At 49.3% G+C, this 19,792-nt stretch overlaps 1 protein-coding gene across 11 annotated transcripts in view; it reads left to right on the top strand.

The window, feature by feature from the left end:
- Positions 1-19,792, top strand: part of LOC114515066 (myosin phosphatase Rho interacting protein) — a 172,466-nt gene that overhangs the window by 85,012 nt on the left and 67,662 nt on the right. For 10 of the 11 annotated variants that reach the window (XM_036032830.1, XM_036032832.1, XM_036032833.1 and 7 more), the window contains 3 exons: positions 11,301-11,452; positions 14,461-14,545; positions 18,860-19,073. In XM_036032830.1, coding sequence (XP_035888723.1) covers positions 11,301-11,452; positions 14,461-14,545; positions 18,860-19,073 — 451 coding nt within the window. Of the gene's footprint in view, positions 1-10,645; positions 10,754-11,300; positions 11,453-14,460; positions 14,546-18,859; positions 19,074-19,792 lie in introns of those variants that run through there. The other variant, XM_036032831.1, reaches the window with a different exon arrangement.

Below are 19,792 nucleotides of genomic sequence, written 5' to 3' on the forward strand. Positions count from 1 at the left end.
AGTTGGGTGGGTATCAGGTCCTCTGTCTCTTCAGCTCCCGTGATTTTGGGGGCACCCCAGTGTTGCTACTAGAATGTCCCAAGGTTAGCCGCAGCAAAGGCTTGAGGGGGGCCACTGGCTTCTTCCTCTCCCCTCTCCCTGCCTCTGCTGCTTTCATTCTTGTCCTGCCCATCTGAGCCCCGTCACTTGTGGTATCAGCCTAGAAGGATCTGTTTTCCATAAAGGCAGAGGCATAGAGATGCCAGAGAAAGGTAGCTAGCTGTAGTATAGGCCAAGTATAGAGAAACAGAAAGGAAATTTAGTTTTTTAGTTTAGCACCTGTTCTAACCCTGAGTCACTGAGACCCAAACCCCAGGGGTCATTCCTGGCTGCTTTTTTTTCCTCACCCACCACATACCTGAAGGCCATTTGGCTCTACCTTCAATATATTTCAAATCCAGCCACTCTTCGCGCCAAGTGCTATTAGCATTCTCGTCCAACCGTCTCTTCTGCCTTCCTCACTTGTCAGGGTCAGACTGCTGCCCTCTCTCACCTCCACTGCAGATGACATCCTCTGTCCCAGCAAGCCGTGGCCACTGGGGATTCCCTTTCTCCTGCCTGCAGGCCTGCCTGCCAGCCTTTTCAGGCCACACCCAGCTCCTCCCTTCTCCATGGCCTCAGAACTAACTTTTCTTCTCCACTGTGCTTCTGCATGGACTGTGCGTGGGTCCACCTCCCCAGGTATTTCCTAGTTCCCTGCCTGATTTCCTTTTATTCCTGTCACTTACCACTACCTGACATTGGATAGCTCTTTGTTTTTCTCTTATTTTCCTTCATCACCATAAATATAAAGTGAGCTTTTCTTAGAGCGGGCCCTTGGTCCTGTTCTCACCTCTATTCCCAGCACCAGCCAAGAACAGTGCCCCTTCCATAAGGTAGATGCTCAGTAGATGGCTCTCAGTCAACATGCACCTATAACTGAGTGAACCAGTCTGCACCTAAACATTTGTCTTGCTGGTCCTGAGATGGTTAGGTGGTCTTCTAGACAGGACCATGAAAATATCTTCTCTTGCTCTCTGCAGACATGATTATAAATGTAAAGGGGAAGGAGGCAGGCTCAGGAGTCCAGACTTGAGTCAGACAGGTGACAGTGTCCTTCCTCTAGGAGCCTTTTAGGTCAACTCCCAAACTGTGACTCACCAGGAGCAGAGACTGAGACAAGGGACATTTGTGCAGGCAGAACAGCCAAGGAGGAAGAAAGGGCACAGGTGCCAGATGGAAACCAGGACAGGCAAAACCATGAAGGCAGAGTTTAGTGGTCTGGCTGATGGGGAAAAAAGATGGGTTTACTCCAAGGGCTGGAGCTAAGTAAATAACTTTCTGGCTCTGGGGTAAACCAGACCTGTACTAGTCCTGTTTAAGGCAGAGGGCTCATACTTGTAACAGATGCTCATTTGTATGTTGCTTATATTTGTGACATAATACAGCTTTCAGAAAAATAGTTCTTTTATTGTTCAGGCATGGCTGTGGTGTGGGGTATTAATACCCCACAGGGTATTAATGCAGCTGGATTCTGGGGAGGGACCAATGCTCCAGAATCCCACGGTTTTTTGTGTGTGGTGGGATGTTGTTCCTCCCTTTGAGCAAGGGTGGGAAATGGGGAGAGGTAGGAAGCTAGGTAGGAGATCTGTGCCCACTGAGGATTCTGTTCTGTCCTCCCCACTGGGAAGGACCTAATGCAAGGCCACTGTGAGTTGGGCCACAGTTGACCAGGCTCCATCTGTAGAATGACCACTTCCACGCAAGGAACATGTTGGCCTAAATGAGGTGCCTCCTTCTGTCTGGAATCCCAAGTTGCCCTGGATACTTGTGTGTGTGTGTGTGTGTGTGTGTGTGTGTTTAAATATACATAACATAAAATTTACCATCTTAACCATTTTTAAGTCTGTAGTTTGGTGGCATTAAACACATTCACATTGCTGTTGTCATCACCACCATCTCTCTCCAGTCTTCTCACATTGAAACTTCAGACCTACTGAACAATCATATTTGTCCTCTTGTGTATGGTGTATCTCACTTAACACAGTCCGTGTTGTATTGTAGCATATGTCAGAATTGTACTTCTTTTTACACTGCAATAATGTTTCATTGTATGTATGTACTACATTTTTGTTTACTTGTTCATCCATCAGTTAACACTTAGGTCTCTTCCACCTTTTGACTATTGTCAGTAGTTCTGCTATGAACATGATGAAACAGCTATCTATTTCAGATGCTAATATCAGTTCTTCCTAGGTATATATACCTAGAAGTGGAGCTGCTGGATAATATGGTAATTGTTTAAATTTTTCAGAAACTGCAACACTGTTCTGCACAGTGGCTGCACCACTGTATCTTCCTACTAGCAGCACACAAGGGCTTTGATTTCTTCATGTCCTGGTCAACACCTATTCTCAGCATTTTTATCATAACCAACATAATAGGTGTGAAGTGGCATCTCATTGTGCTTTTAATTTGCATTTGCCTAGTAACTAATTATTCTGAGCATCTTTTCATGTGTTTATTGGCCACCTGTGTATATTCTTTGGAGAAATGTTTATTCAAGCCCTTTTTTAAAATATATTTTATTGATTATGCTATTACAGTTGTCCCATTTCCCCCCTTTACTCCCCTCCACCCTGTATACCCTCTCCCACCCACATTCCCCCCCGTTAGTTCATGTCCATGTGTCATACTTATAAGTTCTTCAGCTTCTACAGCTTCTACATATTATTCTTACCCTCCCCCTGTCTATTTTCTACCTACCATCTATGCTATTTATTCTCTGTACCTTTTCCTCTTCTCTCCTCCCACTCCCCTGTTGCTAACCCTCCATGTGATCTCCATTTCTGTGGTTCTGTTCCTGTTCTACTTGTTTGCTTAGTTGGGTTTTGTTTTTGTTTTAGGTGTGGTTGTTAATAACTGTGAATTTGCTTTCATTTTACTATACGTTTTTTATCTTCTTTTTCTTAGATAAGTCCCTTTAACATTTCATAAAATAAGGGTGTGGTGATGATGAACTCCTTTAACTTGCCCTTATCTAAGAAGCACTTTATCTGCCCTTCCATTCTAAATGAAAGCTTTGCTAGATAGAGCAATCTTGGATGTAGGTCCTTGTCTTTCATGAGTTGGAATACTTCTTTCCAGCACCTTCTTTCCTGTAAGGTCTCTTTGGAGAAATCAGTTGACAGTCTGATGGGAACTCCTTTGTAGGTTACTGTCCCCTTATCTCTTGCTGCTTCTAGGATTCTCTCCTTCATTTTTACCTTGGCTAATGTAATTATGATGTGCCTTGGTGTGTTTCTTCCTTGGGTCCCACTTATTTGGGATTCTCTGAGCTTCCTGGACTTCCTAGAAGTCTATTTCCTTTGCCAGATTGGGGAAGTTCTCCTTTATTATTTGTTCTGATAACTTTTCCACTTGTTGCTCTTCCTCTTCCCCTTCTGGTACCCCTATAATTTGGATGTTGGAACGTTTAAAGATGTCCTGGAGGTTCCTAAGCCTCTCCTCATTTTTTTGAATTCTTATTTCTCCATTCTTTTCTGTTTGGTTGTTTCTTCTTTCTGGTTCACTCCATTGATTTGAGTCCCAGTTTCCTTCCCATCACTATTGGTTCCCTGTGCATTTTCCTTCATTTCTCTTATCGTAGCCTTCATTTTTTTTTGCATCTAATTTGTGACCAAATTCAACCAATTCTGTGAGCATCCTAATCACCAGTGCTTTGAACTATACATCTGAGAGGTTGGCTATCTCTTGGTTGCTTAAAAGTATTTGCTCTGGAGCTTTGATTTGTACTTCCATTTGAGCCATTTTTTAAAATCTGGTCACGCCTGTTACATAGTGAAGGGCGGAGCCTTAGGTGTTCACCAGTGTGGGTCAACCCAGTTGCTGAGTTGTGACGCTGTATTTGAGGCAGGGGTCCGAGAGGGAACAATGGTGCTTGCTCCGCTCTCTGTCAGATTTCAGTCCCTTCCACCACTTCCCCCGAGCAAACTGGGCCTTTCTGGTGCTGATTTCCATGTGGGTGGGCTTGGGTACATATTAGGACCTGGTGGGTCTCTCCAACGCAATCTCCTGTGAGGCTGGAAGTCTCTCCCTGCGCCTCAACCCCCACAGGTGTTTTCAATCAGTGTCCTGAGGTTCTATTTCCTGGCTCTGGGACCCTGGGTTGTGTGGTCTGTCTCACTGCCCAATTTTGCCTGGTTTATCTGCGCATGAATGTGGCCCAGGCAGCCAGGCGCCTTGCGTTCAGTGCCTTGCTTCATAGTCGCCACTTCACTGGGTCTGCCAGCTGCCTGTGTGCCCAGGGTCTGCCCACTGGGGTCTTGCACCCAGGATGCCTTATGTGTCCGGTGCCACCGCTTTTTGTGCCAAGACCCCTCTCCACCCAGCTGCTCAACTCCGCCCCTCCTACCAGTCTGGATAAATGTGTATATTTTAACTCCTTGGTTGTCCAACTTCTGTACAGTTCAATTTTCTGTCAGATCTGGTTGTTATCTTGGTTCTAAATTGTTGCCAACCTTATTTTGGTTGTGCAAGGAGGCACAGTGTGTCTACCTACACCTCCATCTTGGCCAGAAGTCACCTATTCAAGTCTTTTAAATTGTTTTCTTCCTTTCTTTTTCTGTTGAGTTGTAGGACTTTTTTTTTTTTAAGATTTTATTTATTTTTAGAGAGGGAAGGGAGGGAGAAAGAGAGAGAGAGAAACATCAATGTGCAGTTGCTAGAGGCCATGGCCTGCAACCCAGGCATGTACCCTGACTGGGAATCGAACCTGCGACACTTTGGTTCGCAGCCCGCGCTTAGTCCACTGAGCTACGCCAGCCAGGGCTGGGACTTCTTTATATAGTCTGTATATTAATCCTTTATCACATATGTGAGTTGCAGATATTTTCTCCAGTTCTGTGGATTGCCGTTTCACTCTCTTGATAGTGTCCTTAAAGGCACAAAAGTTTGTAATTTTGATAAAAGCCCTGTTTATCCACTTTTTCTTGTTGCTTGGCTTTTGGTGTCATATCCAGTCATAGTCAGATTGAATGTTATGAAGCTATTGCCCTCAGTCTTCTAAAAGTGTTATAGTTTTTGCTCTCAGATTTGGGTCTTTGATCTAGTTTGAATTCATTATTGTGTATGGTGTAATGGGCACTTGGTTCTTGTGGAGTTCTGCTACTATACTTGTTGGGTCAGCTGAGGAGTTGGAGAGCGATTCTTCCTGCATGGCTCTGCCCCCAGTCTTAGGAGTAAGGTTGACCTTGGCTATGTGGTGAAAGCTTTCCTGGCAGAGGGCCCTTCACTGCTTGGTGGGAGCCTGGGCATCTTGCTGCCCAGTCAGCAGCCTGCACTAGCAGGCCAGTCTGGCACAGCAGGTGCGAGAAGGAACTTCCTGGCCTTGGCAATAAGCAAAAAAGGTCCTTGTTATGTTGTTTTCTCCTTTGAAAAATAAGTTTAGCATACCCTAATAATGTCGCAGGAATGCAGGGAGTTTGGCTGGTTGACAAAGCCCTGAATGGGTCATTTCTGCAGCACCCCAGCATCCCCAGAGCACTTTGGCATGTACAGTATTGGGCTCACTGGTCCCTCTTCCCACAGCTTCCTTTGGTACTTGGGATTAGCAAACGCTCCTTGTGTTCCACTGAATCCATGGAAGCCCTGAATGCCTCAGAAAGCCCACACTGCTCCTGGATGGGGCCAGAGTGGAATGTTCAAAGAGGAACCTGCTAGTGACAGGATTGTCATCTCCAGTGGGGCCACCTCTCAGCAGAGTGCTCAGCTCTCTTATGTGGAGACAGAGTCAGAGCCTGATAGGTCAAAAGGTGGCTCCTTGGGGATGGTTGGCCCTAGCTGCTGTGTTCTCTTCCTTTTCCTGTGGTAGAGGGCACATGCTCAGGTGGGTTAGGAGCTGGAAACGTGGGCTCTAGTTCTCATGCCTCTCTGGGCCTCAGTTTCCATGTCTGGAGCATGGGGGCAAGGGGAGAAGAGACATTAAGCACCTTTCAGCTCTGGGTTGGAGGTAGCAACAGGAACCGCAGGAACCTGAGTGGAGCCACGCAGGCTTCTCAAAGGGCTAGCCTACTGGCTGCCATTCCCACCCTGGTTATTTTCTGAATCTGCAATATTTTGTTTTATTTTGTAGTATATAAGTCATTGTCTTTAAGTGTATTCACAGGGTTGTACAATCATCACCACAATCCAATTTTAGAACATTTTTCATCCTCCCTCAAAGAAATCCTGCACCCCTTTTATCACCCACTAATTCTCCCTCAGCCCCTGGCAACCACTAATCCATCTACTTTCTGTTTTTATTGATTTACCTCTTTTGGACATTTCACGTAAGTGGAATTATGCAGTGTCACTACACCCACCTCTTGCCTTTTACCTTTATTATCTCTACAGTAATAAATACAACTATCTCTATAGTAGTTGCCACAGTCCTGGCCCCAGGCCTGGTGGCTGCAGAGCCAGAACCATGAGGACCTGGAGGTGGAATTCACTTTCTGGACCCTGACTGTCCTTCACATCAGCTTCTCTGTCTCGTGTCCCTCAAATTGTGGAAGCCTTGTTACGGTCAGGCCTTCACACAAGTGTCATGTCGCTATTGCTTACAAACATGGTGTTTGGCATGGTTGGGTATTCCTATTTTATAAATAAAGCATACTTATAAATAGAATATTTATTATGTATCACATATTATTAAATCTTTATTTAGAAATAAAGCATAAATATTTATGTATTATAAATGAATCTGCAATATAATTTTAGAGGGCTGGTTTGTCCAGATTGCATTAAAAAACATGTACCGAAGCTCATTTTGGTCAGTGCCAACATAGATGTATAGAGGAAAATCAAATTAGTTTTATCAAGGACCTCACAGTCTAGCATGGAGAACAGATGGGCAGGCTCATCAGTGGACTAGGGTCTATACATAGAGTCGTTCCCTTCAGAGAGGACAAGGTGACTATCCAAGAGGTAAGGGATGTGAGGCAGGCATTTCCGGCACTGAAGGAGGCCAGCCTGTTTGGCAAGCAACTGTGGGTCACCCAGTTCTGTGAGCAGGGGCAGGAGGTGAGGCCAGGATGGTTGAAGGCCTCAAACATAGGACAGAGAACTTGGGCTTGAGGCTCTTGGAGCAGCTGAGGCAGAGAGTGGCCTGGCCAGATCTACACTTGTGAAAGGTCTTTCTGAGGCCAGTACTGGTGACTATAGGGAGACCATTATAATCAAGGCTGGCCTAACCCCGGGTTCTTCTTGTTGGAACAGTGCTGAGGATCCAAGTGCTATGCCTGGGAGAATAGAAGCCACAGACCTCACCACTGTATGCCAGCTGTTTTCGCTGCATACTTCCCCCCCACCAGCAACCTCATCTGCCCCCCCCCCCCCCCCCCACATACATACATACATACATACATACAGAACAAGTCCCAGGTTTGAGGCTTCCACCTCCCTGACTTGGTTTGCATCAGTTGGGAGTGGGATGAAAAGGACAAAACACTTGGAACTAGGCTGTGTGTGCCAAGGAGCTTGTGGGGAAGAGGGTCAGAGACACATTGCAAATGAGGTGTCTGGTGCTCCACAGAGGACAGACACCCCCTCACACCCCTTCCCATTTGTTGGAGTGTGGCCAGGAAACCAGACTCTGATCTCCCCCAGGGCCTTAAGTGGGGAGACATGGAGGATATATGCGAGCTGCTTGCTCTTGTATGAACCCCTTGGTTTGGCCATCATTTGAAAGATCCTACTGTTAGTCACCTTAGGGCTGGTAACTGGCCTCCAGTGTTGGCGCAGAGTCCTGGATCTTCCTCCCCTCTCAGGAGGTCAGTGATGCCTGGAGCATCTTCTAGTTTAGCCAGGCCAGTTCTCTTCACCCTGCCAGCCTCCTTTCTGCCCTGGGATAGGAGAGAAGTGTGCCCAAAGCTTTCTTTCCATCTTCCTGTGACAAGCATTCAGGAAAGATGTATTGAATAAGCTGTCTTCTCCCCACCACCACCAGTGTGCGGTGGAGAGTGTGTCAGTGCTAAAAAACAAGAGGCAAAGTGCAGGGGTTGTGTGCTGGTCTGGGCCCTCGATTCATGGGATCATCTCTAGTCTGATGACAACTCTGTAGGGTGAGGCATTTCTTTATTGTGGTGTAAAATACACATGACATAAAATTCACCATTTTAACTTAACTCTTTTAAAGTGTACAATTCATTGATATCTAGTACATTCATAATGTGCAGTCATCACCACTATCTAGCTCCAGAACTTTTTTTATCACTCCAAATGGAAATTCCATACCCATTAAGCAGTCACTCCTGGGTCTGTCTGTGTAAGTTGGCTCCCGCCCCCACCCCCTCTCTAGCAACGATTAACCTGTTTTCTGTCTCTGAGGATTTGCCTGTTCTGGATAGTGCATCAAAATTAAATCATTAAATCATGTAATATTTGTCCTTTTGTATCTGGCTTCTTTTGCGTAGCACAATGTTTTCAAGGTTCATCCTTACTGAAGTATTCAATTCTTTTTATGGTTGAGTAATATTCTGCTATATGGCTAGACCACATTTTGTTTATGCATCTACTGATGGACATACACTGATGGGCTTCACTAAAAGGTGGACACTTCATGTCCTGCCTGGTGTGTACTGAGCCCCAGTTCCTGGCCGTGTCAGACATGCTGGCTGACTGCTGTCACCAGTGTTTTTCCTACTGAAGTCAGTTGTGGCATGACCAAAGATAATATAGAATGCGTACCTACAGGGAGGATATTTTCCCGTAGTTTTCATTTCACACATGTATACGGATGCGTGCATTCATCCTATATGAAATGCTCAGTTCTCTGTCATGGTCAGATGACTTTAGGAAATACGTAAACTGTTGCAGGAACTCAGTGGATGGGGTTGGGCTTCACCTTAAAAGGTTCTTTCTGATATTGAGATTTTGTGAGTACCTCTTTGCCAAGGGTCAAAGCCTTTGTTTTTGTGGGACTTTTGTTTTCCCATCTGAATGAGGGAGTAGAGAGGGGGCCACAAAATGAACAGTTCCCATTCCACCCAGGTCTCTCATATGAGCTGCCTCTAGTTCCAGAAGCACAGCTGCCAAAATCAGAGCCCTCCACTCCTCACCCCCTCGATGATTGAATGGCCGCTCTCTGTGTTTCTGTCCTGCTTTCCTCTTCTTTCCCTCTGGCTCTGGGAAGAATGCCTTCCTACCTGCCCAGAATCCAACAAGAAATGAAGGAAGCCTGTTTTCCCTAAAACGCACCTCCTTGGGACATGGGTGGGCATGGAGGTTCTCAGTGTGGTGAAGCTGCTGTCACAGGATTTCCTAAGTGGGCCTGTGACAGGTGCCTCACCTGCGGTGGGCAGAAGTTCCCTCGGCCTCTTATGGGCCAGTGGGCAAATGGTAAGTAGGAAGGCTGGGTTCTCAGCAGAATGTGGTCATATCCCTGGAAAGAGACACATGTCTTGGGCCCTCCTGCTTGGTCACTTCATGCTTAAATCATCATCAGCCATTTAGCAGCTCTGTCATGTAGGCTGGTGCAATACAAAGGCCAGAAGAGGTCCAGAGTTTCCCAGATAGCTAGAGGGCTATTAGTGACATTGCTAGGCGAGGACTGAACCCATAACTTGGCATCATAGCAGAGCTGGTTGGCCTGCAAACAGCCATTACTTTTTCAGAAAATGAAATGAGCAAAAGTAGGTAATGTTCAGCCTTGTGGAAGGCCTGGATTCCTACCCTCTGGAGATGCAGAATTAGGGCAGGGATGTAGTTGGATGGAGCTGGCTTCTCTGCTGACAGCACTGGGGGTGAGGAGTTTCCTTGCTGGATTTGGGCTACAGCCTAGATATTTGCCCTTGCTCTCCTAGCACAAGGCCCAGGCAGGCACGTGGGACGTGGATTGTTAAGGAGCAGCTCTCTCTTGGTGCTGAGAATGGAGATGGGTATGGTTTGTCCCGGCACGGCAAGGAAGGCCTGACTCAGGCCTGGGGGCTATATGGATACTTCTGGTTGAATCTGCCCAGCTCAGTGCATGTGGGAGACATAGCTGAGGGCAGAATAGTGAGGGGGCAAATAGTGGGGTGACAGTATTGCTAGGCTTGGAAGGTTGTGGGACCAAGTGTAGCATTCAGTAAGCACACAGGACAGTGAGAGGCATCCTAGAGGTGCTGCTGGTAGACACAGAAGGCACTGTTTTTTTCATGGCAGCTCTCGGTGTGGACCTGAACTAGTTTCCTTCCGTTAGTGACTGCTGCTCTCTCTGCTCCCTTTCCTGCAGATGTAATAGGAATAGACAATGCCCGCCTCATGGTAAGCCATATTTAAGTGGGCATGGAAGAGGTACTTGTGAGATCCTGACACACAGGCATTGAATAATGTTCATTTCCTTCAGTCCTAGCTTGTTATGCCCTCGCCTTTTATTGACACTTCTGGAAGGAGGTCGAGCCCTCCTTTTGCACACAGAGAAGCCTTGCCGAGCAGTCGGTAACAGAGTCCCGTGATCATATCCAGCTTCAGGACTGGCTGGGATATCTTGTCTATGGTTGGTGGCCATGTGCCCAGTGAAAACAATGGCTGTGCAGGAATGTCCTCTCAGTTAACCCTTCACTTCAGTAGGAATTTCTTAAAGTCGTCTTTTCTTGTTTTTGGTGTTCTGTCCCTAATTTCAATGTCTAATCACTTTGCTGTCAGAAAACGAAAAGAAGTTACTATTTGTTGTTGCAGCGCTAGCCAGGCAGCCTTGCAGCCCGAGAAGGTGATGGTAGTTCACTTGCCTCTGGCGGGCTTGGCCTCCCCGCCTCCCAGCCTGCCTTCAAGGATGTGGCTTCTCTCTGGCCCTGTCCTTGCCTCTAAAAATAACCTTGCTATTTTGAAATCACCCCCTCTGGAGCTTTTTTTTTCACTGCCTTCTTAGATGAGTAACCTCTTAAAGACCAGGCTTTTAGCTGCCTCTGTTCTCCCAGCTGTCCTCAGGGAGTGGTCCCCTTCCTGTCTCTCCTCCTTCCCCATTACCAGCTGGGATATTGTTTTCCAGGGAGGAAGGAATGTCCAGCTGGGTATCCTCTGAGAAGAGCAGGCCTGTCACCCTCCTTCCGGGGGTGGGGGACAAGTAGGGAGTGGAGCTTTGAGGGCCAGGGTGAGGCAGAGCACACCCTGTGCCTCTCTTGTAATTGGGGGTCCATGCTCAGGTGCTTGTCATGAAGCCACAAGAGTCAGAAAGGGCTTGGGGATGTGGGGATGGTTCATGCTGCCTTAACTGCGCCTCTTCAGAGCTGGTTTCTGAGTGTCCCTGCCTCATCTTCTTGCAGCCCACAACCCTCCCTCAGGGCACCATCAACATGAACCAGTGCACAGACGTGGTGGACGGAGAGGGCCGGACGGGCCAGAAGTTCTCCTTGTGCATTCTCACGCCTGAGAAGGAGCATTTCATTCGGGCAGAGACCAAGGAGATTATCAGCGGGTGAGTCTGTTCTGCATTTTGGGAAGCGGTGCTCCCTGTCCACCAGCAGGGCCCTGGACTAGGTTCTTTTGGCACAGTTGAGTGGCATTTCCATCACTTTCTTCCCTAAGTATGTCTGCTTTTCTGAGTCCCCTCTTTCCACTTACAGACAGCACCACTATGCCCAGTCACCACACCAGAAACTGGCTTCACCTTCCATTGCCTTTGCTTCATCCATATGCACCCACTTGCTAAGGCTGCCCCAGGGTCCTGCCTGCTTGGAGCCTCTCCTCTGCTGGCACAGACCTGCTTCTGGGGCTGCCATGCCTTCCTTAAGCCTCTCACTGGTTTCCCTCCTTTCTTCTCACTACATCTTAACCTTCCATCACTCAACCACAATGGGCTGAGTCCCTAAAGCACTGTAATTTTGCCTCTCTCCTACCTAAATCCTATTACCTGGGGGTCAAGTCCAAGTTCCTTGGCTGCCCTGGTGACTTTTTCCAGCCCTCCAGCCCCACTCCCTCCACCCTAAGCACTGAGGTGCTTGTTACTATACATTCCTCAGCTGTCTCCCATCTCTGTGTCCTCAGTCTGAAATAATCCCTAGACATTTAGGCTATTAAAGTTGGCTTGAGTGTCCACTGTTCCAGGAAGCCCTCCTCTGCAAGGTGTTTGGCTCCATCTGCTGGCTCTTATAAAAGAAAAAAGATTGTGTGCACATCTGCTTCCTCAGCCAGGGCTAGGCCCTTGACAATGGAGGCCACGTCGTGTTTGTTGTGCCCAGTGTACACTCACAGGAGTCATTCCAGGGCTGCTGTGCACACTGGCTCTTTTGTCCAAGTGGAAGAGTAGAAAGTCTCTGGGTCATCACTGCCCTGAGCACACTCCATGCAGAGGCTTAGGGAAAACCCTAGGAAGTGGAAAGAGGGCCCAGGTTTTCAGGTAGCTGACAGTCCAGAAGAGCTGAGCTTGGGCTCCTGAGCCCTTGCAACATCTGCCTTCTGGGAGCGTCTGCTCCTGGGATATCTGCTATTGGTTCTGTATGGTCCAGCGCATGTGGTACAGGCACAGTGAGCATGTGTGGCTGGAGCACAGGCACTGGGTCTTGGAGAGGATTCACTCATCCTTTAAGTCAGAGAGGAGAGATGAGGCTGAGAAGGCTTTTGGAGGAGTAAATCTGGGTTGGGCTGAGGGTAGCCCCTCAGCTCCCACTGATTCCTGTGATTCCCCACTCCCAAACTTACTTTCCTGGCCACCAGCTGTCAGCTAAACAACTAGCACATCCTCCTGAGGCTGTCCCAGAAGGCCATTGGCCAGGCCTCTTTCAACCTCAAATTAAAGAAGTACCTCTGAGTGCTAACAACCCCAGCCCTTCTCTGTGTCCCAGCTTGGGGTGCCAGTGGTCACAGTAGCCTCCAGCCAGGGTGCTCCCAATGCAGACTCTACCTCACATTGCAGCTCAACCCCACAACCTGGCCCTGGTCACAGGCTAGCAGCAGACCTAACCTGGAACCTGGTATTCTGGGAAGAAGTAGACCAGTGTTTCTGCAGTACCATCCCCTCTGGAGAGAGCCCTGAGCCATTCTTCACCACCACGCCCTCTCCTGACCTCCATTCCTCCTACCCCTCTTCCTCTAACCCAGATGTTAACAAACCTCCAGTGAGGCAGGCAGTGGTCATATCTGGGCCTAATGTAGACCCTGGCTCCACAGACGATGACTGAAGCTCAGGGGCTAGGAGACATGCAGGGTTGTGATTACAGCATAGCAGATACCAGATGAAAGCCCTCTGCTCTTCCTATGCTCCCCTGCTGCCCGTCCTGATACTGATCTGAGTGATCTTTTCAGCATGTGGGTTCCTGGGCAGTTCTGCAAGGCTTCAACGTGGCCAAGGTGCCCAGTGCCCTCACCGTACGACGGGGACTCCCTCCCCGCAAAAGGGGAATTTATAAAAAAATTACGTACACCCTCCATGTTCAAACTGCAGTCACCTTCAAAGTACTCTCCATTTGATGCACTATACCTATCAAGACGTTTTTCCACTCCTCAAAACAGTTTTTGCACTTGTTGATTTTGATGCCTTTTAGTGCTTCTGCCATTTTTTTTTTGTTTCACCTCTTCCACAGTGGCAAAACGTTTCCTACTGAGGACTTTTTTTTCACCTGAGGAAACAACCAAAAAAGTATCTCAGGGCAAGATCAAGTGAATAGGGAGGGTGGAGCATGGGGGCCATGCCATTTTTGGTCAAAAACTGCTGAATACTCAGCATGGTATGGAGAGGTACGCTTATCAATTACCTATCACGAAATGGGCAAATGAGTCTTCAAAAAAATTCACTGAGGTCAAATGCAGCCTCTTACAACAACACTAGTTGGTACACTGATACAGACGGGTTCCTAGAACACTTGCCTAGCAGGGGAAGCCTGTGCTACAAGGGGCCTGCTAAAAGATAATTTTGGGGGTTTTAGGGGTTCCCCCTCATATAGGTATGGCCCAGAGGTGGGCAAATGGGTGGAGGAGGTCAGCTGCTTGCTCAACCCCTAAAGTGACCTGCTGTGGGGAACTTCTTTTGCAAGTCTCCTTATTTCTGCTTTGAGAGCCCTAAATGGCCCCCAGTTGCAACCCAACTGTGCACTAACCAAATCCATTCTAGAGTACAGTTACAGGATTGGGTCTAAGCCCTGAAGATAAGGACAGTGATGGAAACAGTGACATGTCTTGCACTCTGAGGCCAGTGATCAACCCTGCCTCTCCACCTGGGTGGAGCTCACATCATCTCTAACCACATCATCACAGTGGTCATTGCAGGGTCAGCATCCAAGCCTGGTCTCAGCACAGTCTGTGCCTATCCTGCAATGCTGCTGGCACTTCCTGCTCTGGCAGTGGCAGGCTCTAATCTGGGCTGCTATGAAGCCTGGCCACAGGGTGAAGCCTGGACCCACACAATAAATGCTTGGACCACTCATCAGAGCAGGGTCCTAATCCCTTAAGAGCAGGGATCTGACCTCCTCTCTTCTCTTTTCTCCCCAGATGGTTAGAGATGCTCATGATTTATCCCAGGACCAACAAGCAGAACCAGAAGAAGAAGCGGAAAGTGGAGCCTCCCACACCACAGGTAGGCGATGGGTTTGCCAGATAGCTTCCCCAAGGTGAAGCTGGGGAGAAGTGAGAACACTCTGGGAGGTTAGAAGGCCTCATGACCCAGCTGAAAATGGGGGGTTGAGGAAAGCGTCAGGTGAGAACTGAGGAGATCATCAGCCAGCATGTCCCCCCTTCCTCCTGATGGCATGTAGGCTACATGCTCCTCTCTGAGCCACAGGGAAGGATCCATTACTGGGACAGCATGGGTGGTCTGCTTGAGTGCTTGGGGCTTCCCCAGGAGGTTTCCAGTGGGGAGGGGGCGGGGGCCAGGTGCTGAGGATCAGTAATGCACAGCATGTGTCCCTTCTGCTATCTGTCCTGCCTGCTGCTGGCGGGGGGGGGGGGGGGGGGGGGGGGGGGGGGGCGGGGGGGGGCGGGCTGCTTGCTAGCTCCTGAGGTCCCAGCCTCCTCTACTCAGCCCCTCCCAGGGTTTCTTCATTATGCCCCTTGCTTTCCAGAGCATTCTATTTGAGGCCACTAGTTTCTGGAAGCTGAACTGTTATCAGGGTTCATGCTTCTTGTAAGGCTGTCCCATGGGGTGATGTGGGCCTCTCCAGAGGAGAGTTGGGGGATCTCTGGGCTCGCTTGCCCTCCACAGCCTGGAGCTAAAGGTATTCTGGTGTCAGATGGGACTGTGGGGGAAGCCTAAAGCCTTAGGGGCCCCTATGGAAACAAGAACCCAGGACCACACACTCTGGCCTCTATTTCCATGGCCCTGGTTAGCTTCAGATCAAATCAATGGGGAGCTAGAAGCATTCTCTGCTGCACCCTGCCATCTGGCAACTCAGGCAGAGAGCCCAGGGTTCCCCTTCAAGAAGTGTCGCAGGCAATTGGAAGTGGGAGCCACAAAGAGTACAGGCACCCAGTGGTTTGCTGAGAACATCAGAGAGGGCAGACAGCCTCTGGGCCATGGAGGAGGCAGGAGGAGGAGAAAGGCTTGCCCTAACCAGAGCCTTTGAAGCCTGGGTCTGAAAGGCATGGATTCCTGGGAAATGCTTCTTATCGGGGCCCTGTTTATTCCAGGAGGAAAGACTTCTGCTTTTCTTGGTGCCAGGAAATCTAGAGAAGGAACAATAATCTACTCTTTGTATGACCAGGACAGGGAGAATGGAGATCTTACTGTCCTCCCCCCAAATTCCAGAGCTGGGAGACCGGGGGCCATGTGTTTCCCTAGCCAGGTGTGTAGGCTGGGGAGGGGGCGGGCTTTATCAAGTAGGGCTCTGGAAGGCTGGCTCCTTTGATCCACTCAGCTCTTCTCAGACCACATGTGTTGTGAGGTGCCACCTCTTCTTAGGCATCTTCTTTTCTACTTGGGAGCCTACTACTGCACCCTGCTCCAGGTCAGAGCCTTTCCTCCCATTGGGTCAGTTTTCATGCCTTGGAAGTAGAAAGGAAGGCTTTCAATGAAACCCCCTCCAAAGAAGGGGTCTGATTAGCACACAGAGGATGCAGAGGCCCCCTTCTTACCCTGTTTTGTCTTTGCTCCCTGCTATGAAAACCCTTTCTGAGCAGCCAGATAAACAGCATAGACTATCACAGTGTTGACAGTCCTGAGCAGTGCAGCTGTCCCAGCCACACGGGGACTAACACATAGAAAACCTAGTGCTTCCACTCCTTCCTCTTGTACAAGCAGCCAGGGTATGGGTCAGCATGAACCCCAGCATCCTCTTTGCCACAGCAGTGACAGTGTGGGGGGCAGAGATTGGCACCATGCAGCCCTGGCCTGGCTGGTACCTCATCTTACCCTCTACATACCTGCTCTGAGAAAGAAAAGCAGTGTTACCCAGAGACCAGACTTCTCCTCATCACCCACCCTCTACTGGAAGCCAGTGTGGCTTTGTTCCTGTTGCCAGACTGTCCCTCTGTTCCTGCTCACTTGGCCCAGAGGCAAGAGGAAGCAAGGCTACCATGGGAGAAAAAAACTCCCCATGGACCTTGGCCACTGTTCAGGGCCCTCATACTCTGGGAAAATCTATCAGAAGTGGGGAGCATGGGCAGGGACCTGTGGCTGCTACTGGCCTTACACAAGGTGGGAAACCCAGGGCCAGATCTGGGTCTATAAGCTGTTTAGTGCTTATGTTGCCTAAGTGCCCAGTCACGGCCTCTTGGATCTCAGGCCTGGACTTTTCTCTCTGGAGATCCCTGTCACCCCACTCCTCCCCAGTGCTAGGGTCATCCCAAGCATCAAAGAGGGGTGTGCATGTGCCACAGGCACTTTACCGACAGGGTGGGGCTCAGGGTACTGGCAGCCAGGGCCATGGCCCTCATGGGCACAGACGCCTGCTCCCTACTCTTTGGCACTTTTTGGCAACCTCTGCCTGCCCTGGTCTAGCATCCCTTCCACGGAGGGGATCGATTCGCCAAGAATGGTCTTCACATTACCCCTGCCCAGCTCTGCAGGAGGAATCCAACTCCACCCTAAACCCACTAAAGGCAGCCCAGCTTCTGGTTTCTGGCCTTTGGGGCAGAAGGCCCTGGGTTGCCAAGAGGGGGCATGGCATGGAGTAAGAGGGCAGTGTGCTGACTGGAGAGACAGGTGGCCCTGCAGGTGGGTCTTCTTAGGTCAGTGGTTCTGTTGGAGCCCTCAGGAAAAAGAAACCATCACTGTTTTTCTCCAAGAAATCCACTTCTTTTGAGGGAGTCAAAGCTCTCGGGAATCTCCAGCCTGGGAATTAGGTCTTCAGGCAGTTTTAACACAGTGATAAGTCATATGTGTCCTGAGTTTGTGGGAAAAAGCATCCTGGCTTTATCTTTCCCATGAGGTCTGGAATCCTTGAAAAGCTATAGAAAGCTTCAACCCAACAAAATGGCCATCTTCTCATGTTGGGACACATGGTACCTGGATTTCTCAGTGGGTCTTCCAGGATATCCGTCCAAGGCAAACCTCCCCACACCATCCTGGGCCTCTCTCTTGTTTCTGTGGGTGCCTGGGACTGAGAAATGCTTGGAGCCTCACTTTTCCCCTTACGGGCTGTGCAGGCTTCCTCTCTCTCCCCTGTGAGTTCAGCTGCTGTGGACTGGATGTTGATAGTGCCGAGCCAGAGCCCAGTGTAGTTGATGCCAGCAGTTGTTAATAAATAATCCACTGGTGGTTGTGCTGGGTCTGCATGCACACACACAAAACCTGTATTGATTGTCTGTAACCTTCACAAGGCCCCATATCTTGGCTACATTAAAGTAGGTTTCTGATCATGAAACTTAGCCACTAGGATGGGAGTGGGATGGTAGGCACTTGTACACTATTCCTCAGATTTTGGAGAAAACAGTTAAGATGTGCCTCACTTTTGAGAGGCCTCCAAAGCCATTTAACCCTCTTAGCAGCAGGCACCCAGGGCCTTGAGACGGGCAGGGGGCTTGTGCCAGGGTGCGAGCCGGTACTGCAGGGAAGGTGGTAGTCCTGCCCCACCCTTGCCTGGGCTGTGGTTTGCAGTGCTGAGTGAAGGTTCTCTGTGTACTCTGGAATTGGACTCCCTGTGTCTAAGTGCCTCCCACACAGCTGCTTCTCCTGTGGAGCAGCACTTATCTGACCCGGACAGATGGGACTGAAACTGCCCCTGTCTGGGCTGCAGAATCTGCTGCAGAGTCCTGTTGAGCTTGTTTGGATGGGAAGGGATGGGAGCAGATTTAACTGATATGTTTTGTTTGCATCTAATGTCTCTTTCCTTTATATAGTATCCCAGGTGTTTCATTTTAACATCCTAGGACCAAAAATAAGAGAGTAGGTGAGGCCAAGGTTTGGCCCTAATGTGGATGCTGTGTATACACATGCTTTTCATCTACCCCCAGCAGGCCCGTCTCATGGTGTGTTCTTTCTTCTCCCCATCTCAGCTGCCTTTAGTCATATCCTAAGCACTTGGAAGTCTAGGAATGACAGGCTCTGAACTAGCCACTTGTGATCTTTAATGCCTGGTCTGCTGCTCTGGGCTATGTCTGGGTTTGTGGGCAGGGAAAACTTGAATGAATTTGGTGTTAAGGCGATGAGCAGAAAATCGAAACCTTTGCTGTATGTATTTGCCAAGACTAGCCTGAGGCTTACAGGACCAAGCACTTTGGGGCTGCTTGCTGGCACTGCAGAGAAGAAAAGGCCACACTGCCATCCAGAAGGACTTTCTACCCTGACTAGGCCATCTCTGTTTTCTGAGCCTTCCCATTCTGGGAACTCTGGACCCTGATATTGTATAGTTGATCTTGGTATTTCCCCCGGTAGCCACACCCAGGCACCCAAGACCTGTGCACCAGCTGAGGCTGTGTGCTCTTGTGACTGAACAGACACCACTCTCTCCCCCAGGAGCCAGGGCCAGCCAAGATGGCTGTCACCACCAGCAGCAGCAGCATCCCCGGTGCAGAGAAAGTCCCCACCACCAAGTCCACACTCTGGCAGGAGGAAATGAGGGCCAAGGACCAGCCAGATGGGAATAGCCTGAATCCAGCTCAGAGTCCCAGCCAGAGCCAGCCTCCTGCGACCAGCACCCTGAGGGAATCTGGGCTGGAGGGCAAAGATGGTAAGCAGTGGCCAGGTTGGCTCAAGTGCTCACCTCTGAAGTGCTGAAAGAGGCCTTTATCCCTACAGAGCTGGCCCTGGGGCCACTCGGAGCCTGCACAGCTTGGTCGTGAGCCCCTGCTCGGGCTCTCTCACCTTCTCGATTCATCAGCCCTGGGCAAGGCCTGGCCTGGTGGGGCTGGGATCCCTGGGCTCCAGCTTGGATTTGGCCCCTCTAGCTCTGGAGTCCTGTCCATGAAGGAGGGTAGCCCCTGTTCAGTCAGCCCAGACAGGCATTGTGAGAGTCCACATGCTCTGTGACGAGGTCTGTATATGAGGAGGCCTCTATGTCCTGTCCAGTGTGGCTGCGTTGTCTTCATGGCCAAGTGAACTGCAGAAGAGTCCACTGTGTCTGGAGAGCAGCAGTAGTTAGTGACACGGACCCGGGCTCATGAGGTCCGTGGCTTGATGGATGAGATATGAGACAAATTCACATGGACTACCGAGTCCTGTGGAGGACAAGGGACAGCATGGCCACTCTCTTAAGAGGAGAACACGCCGAGCCTTGCCTTGACAGGTTTTTGTTGCTTTTCTGTGCACATTACATGAATTTGGTGTTAAGGCGATGAGCAGAAAATCGAAACCTTTTTTTTTTTTTTACTATGCAAGGTTCTCATTTACTATGCAAGGTTCACTTTAGGTAGTTACCTTTTACAGAAAACAAAGGAGAGGATGCCACTA

The sequence above is a fragment of the Phyllostomus discolor genome, chromosome 8 (genome assembly GCF_004126475.2).
Source record: "Phyllostomus discolor isolate MPI-MPIP mPhyDis1 chromosome 8, mPhyDis1.pri.v3, whole genome shotgun sequence".
Classification (NCBI taxonomy): Eukaryota; Metazoa; Chordata; class Mammalia; order Chiroptera; family Phyllostomidae; genus Phyllostomus; species Phyllostomus discolor.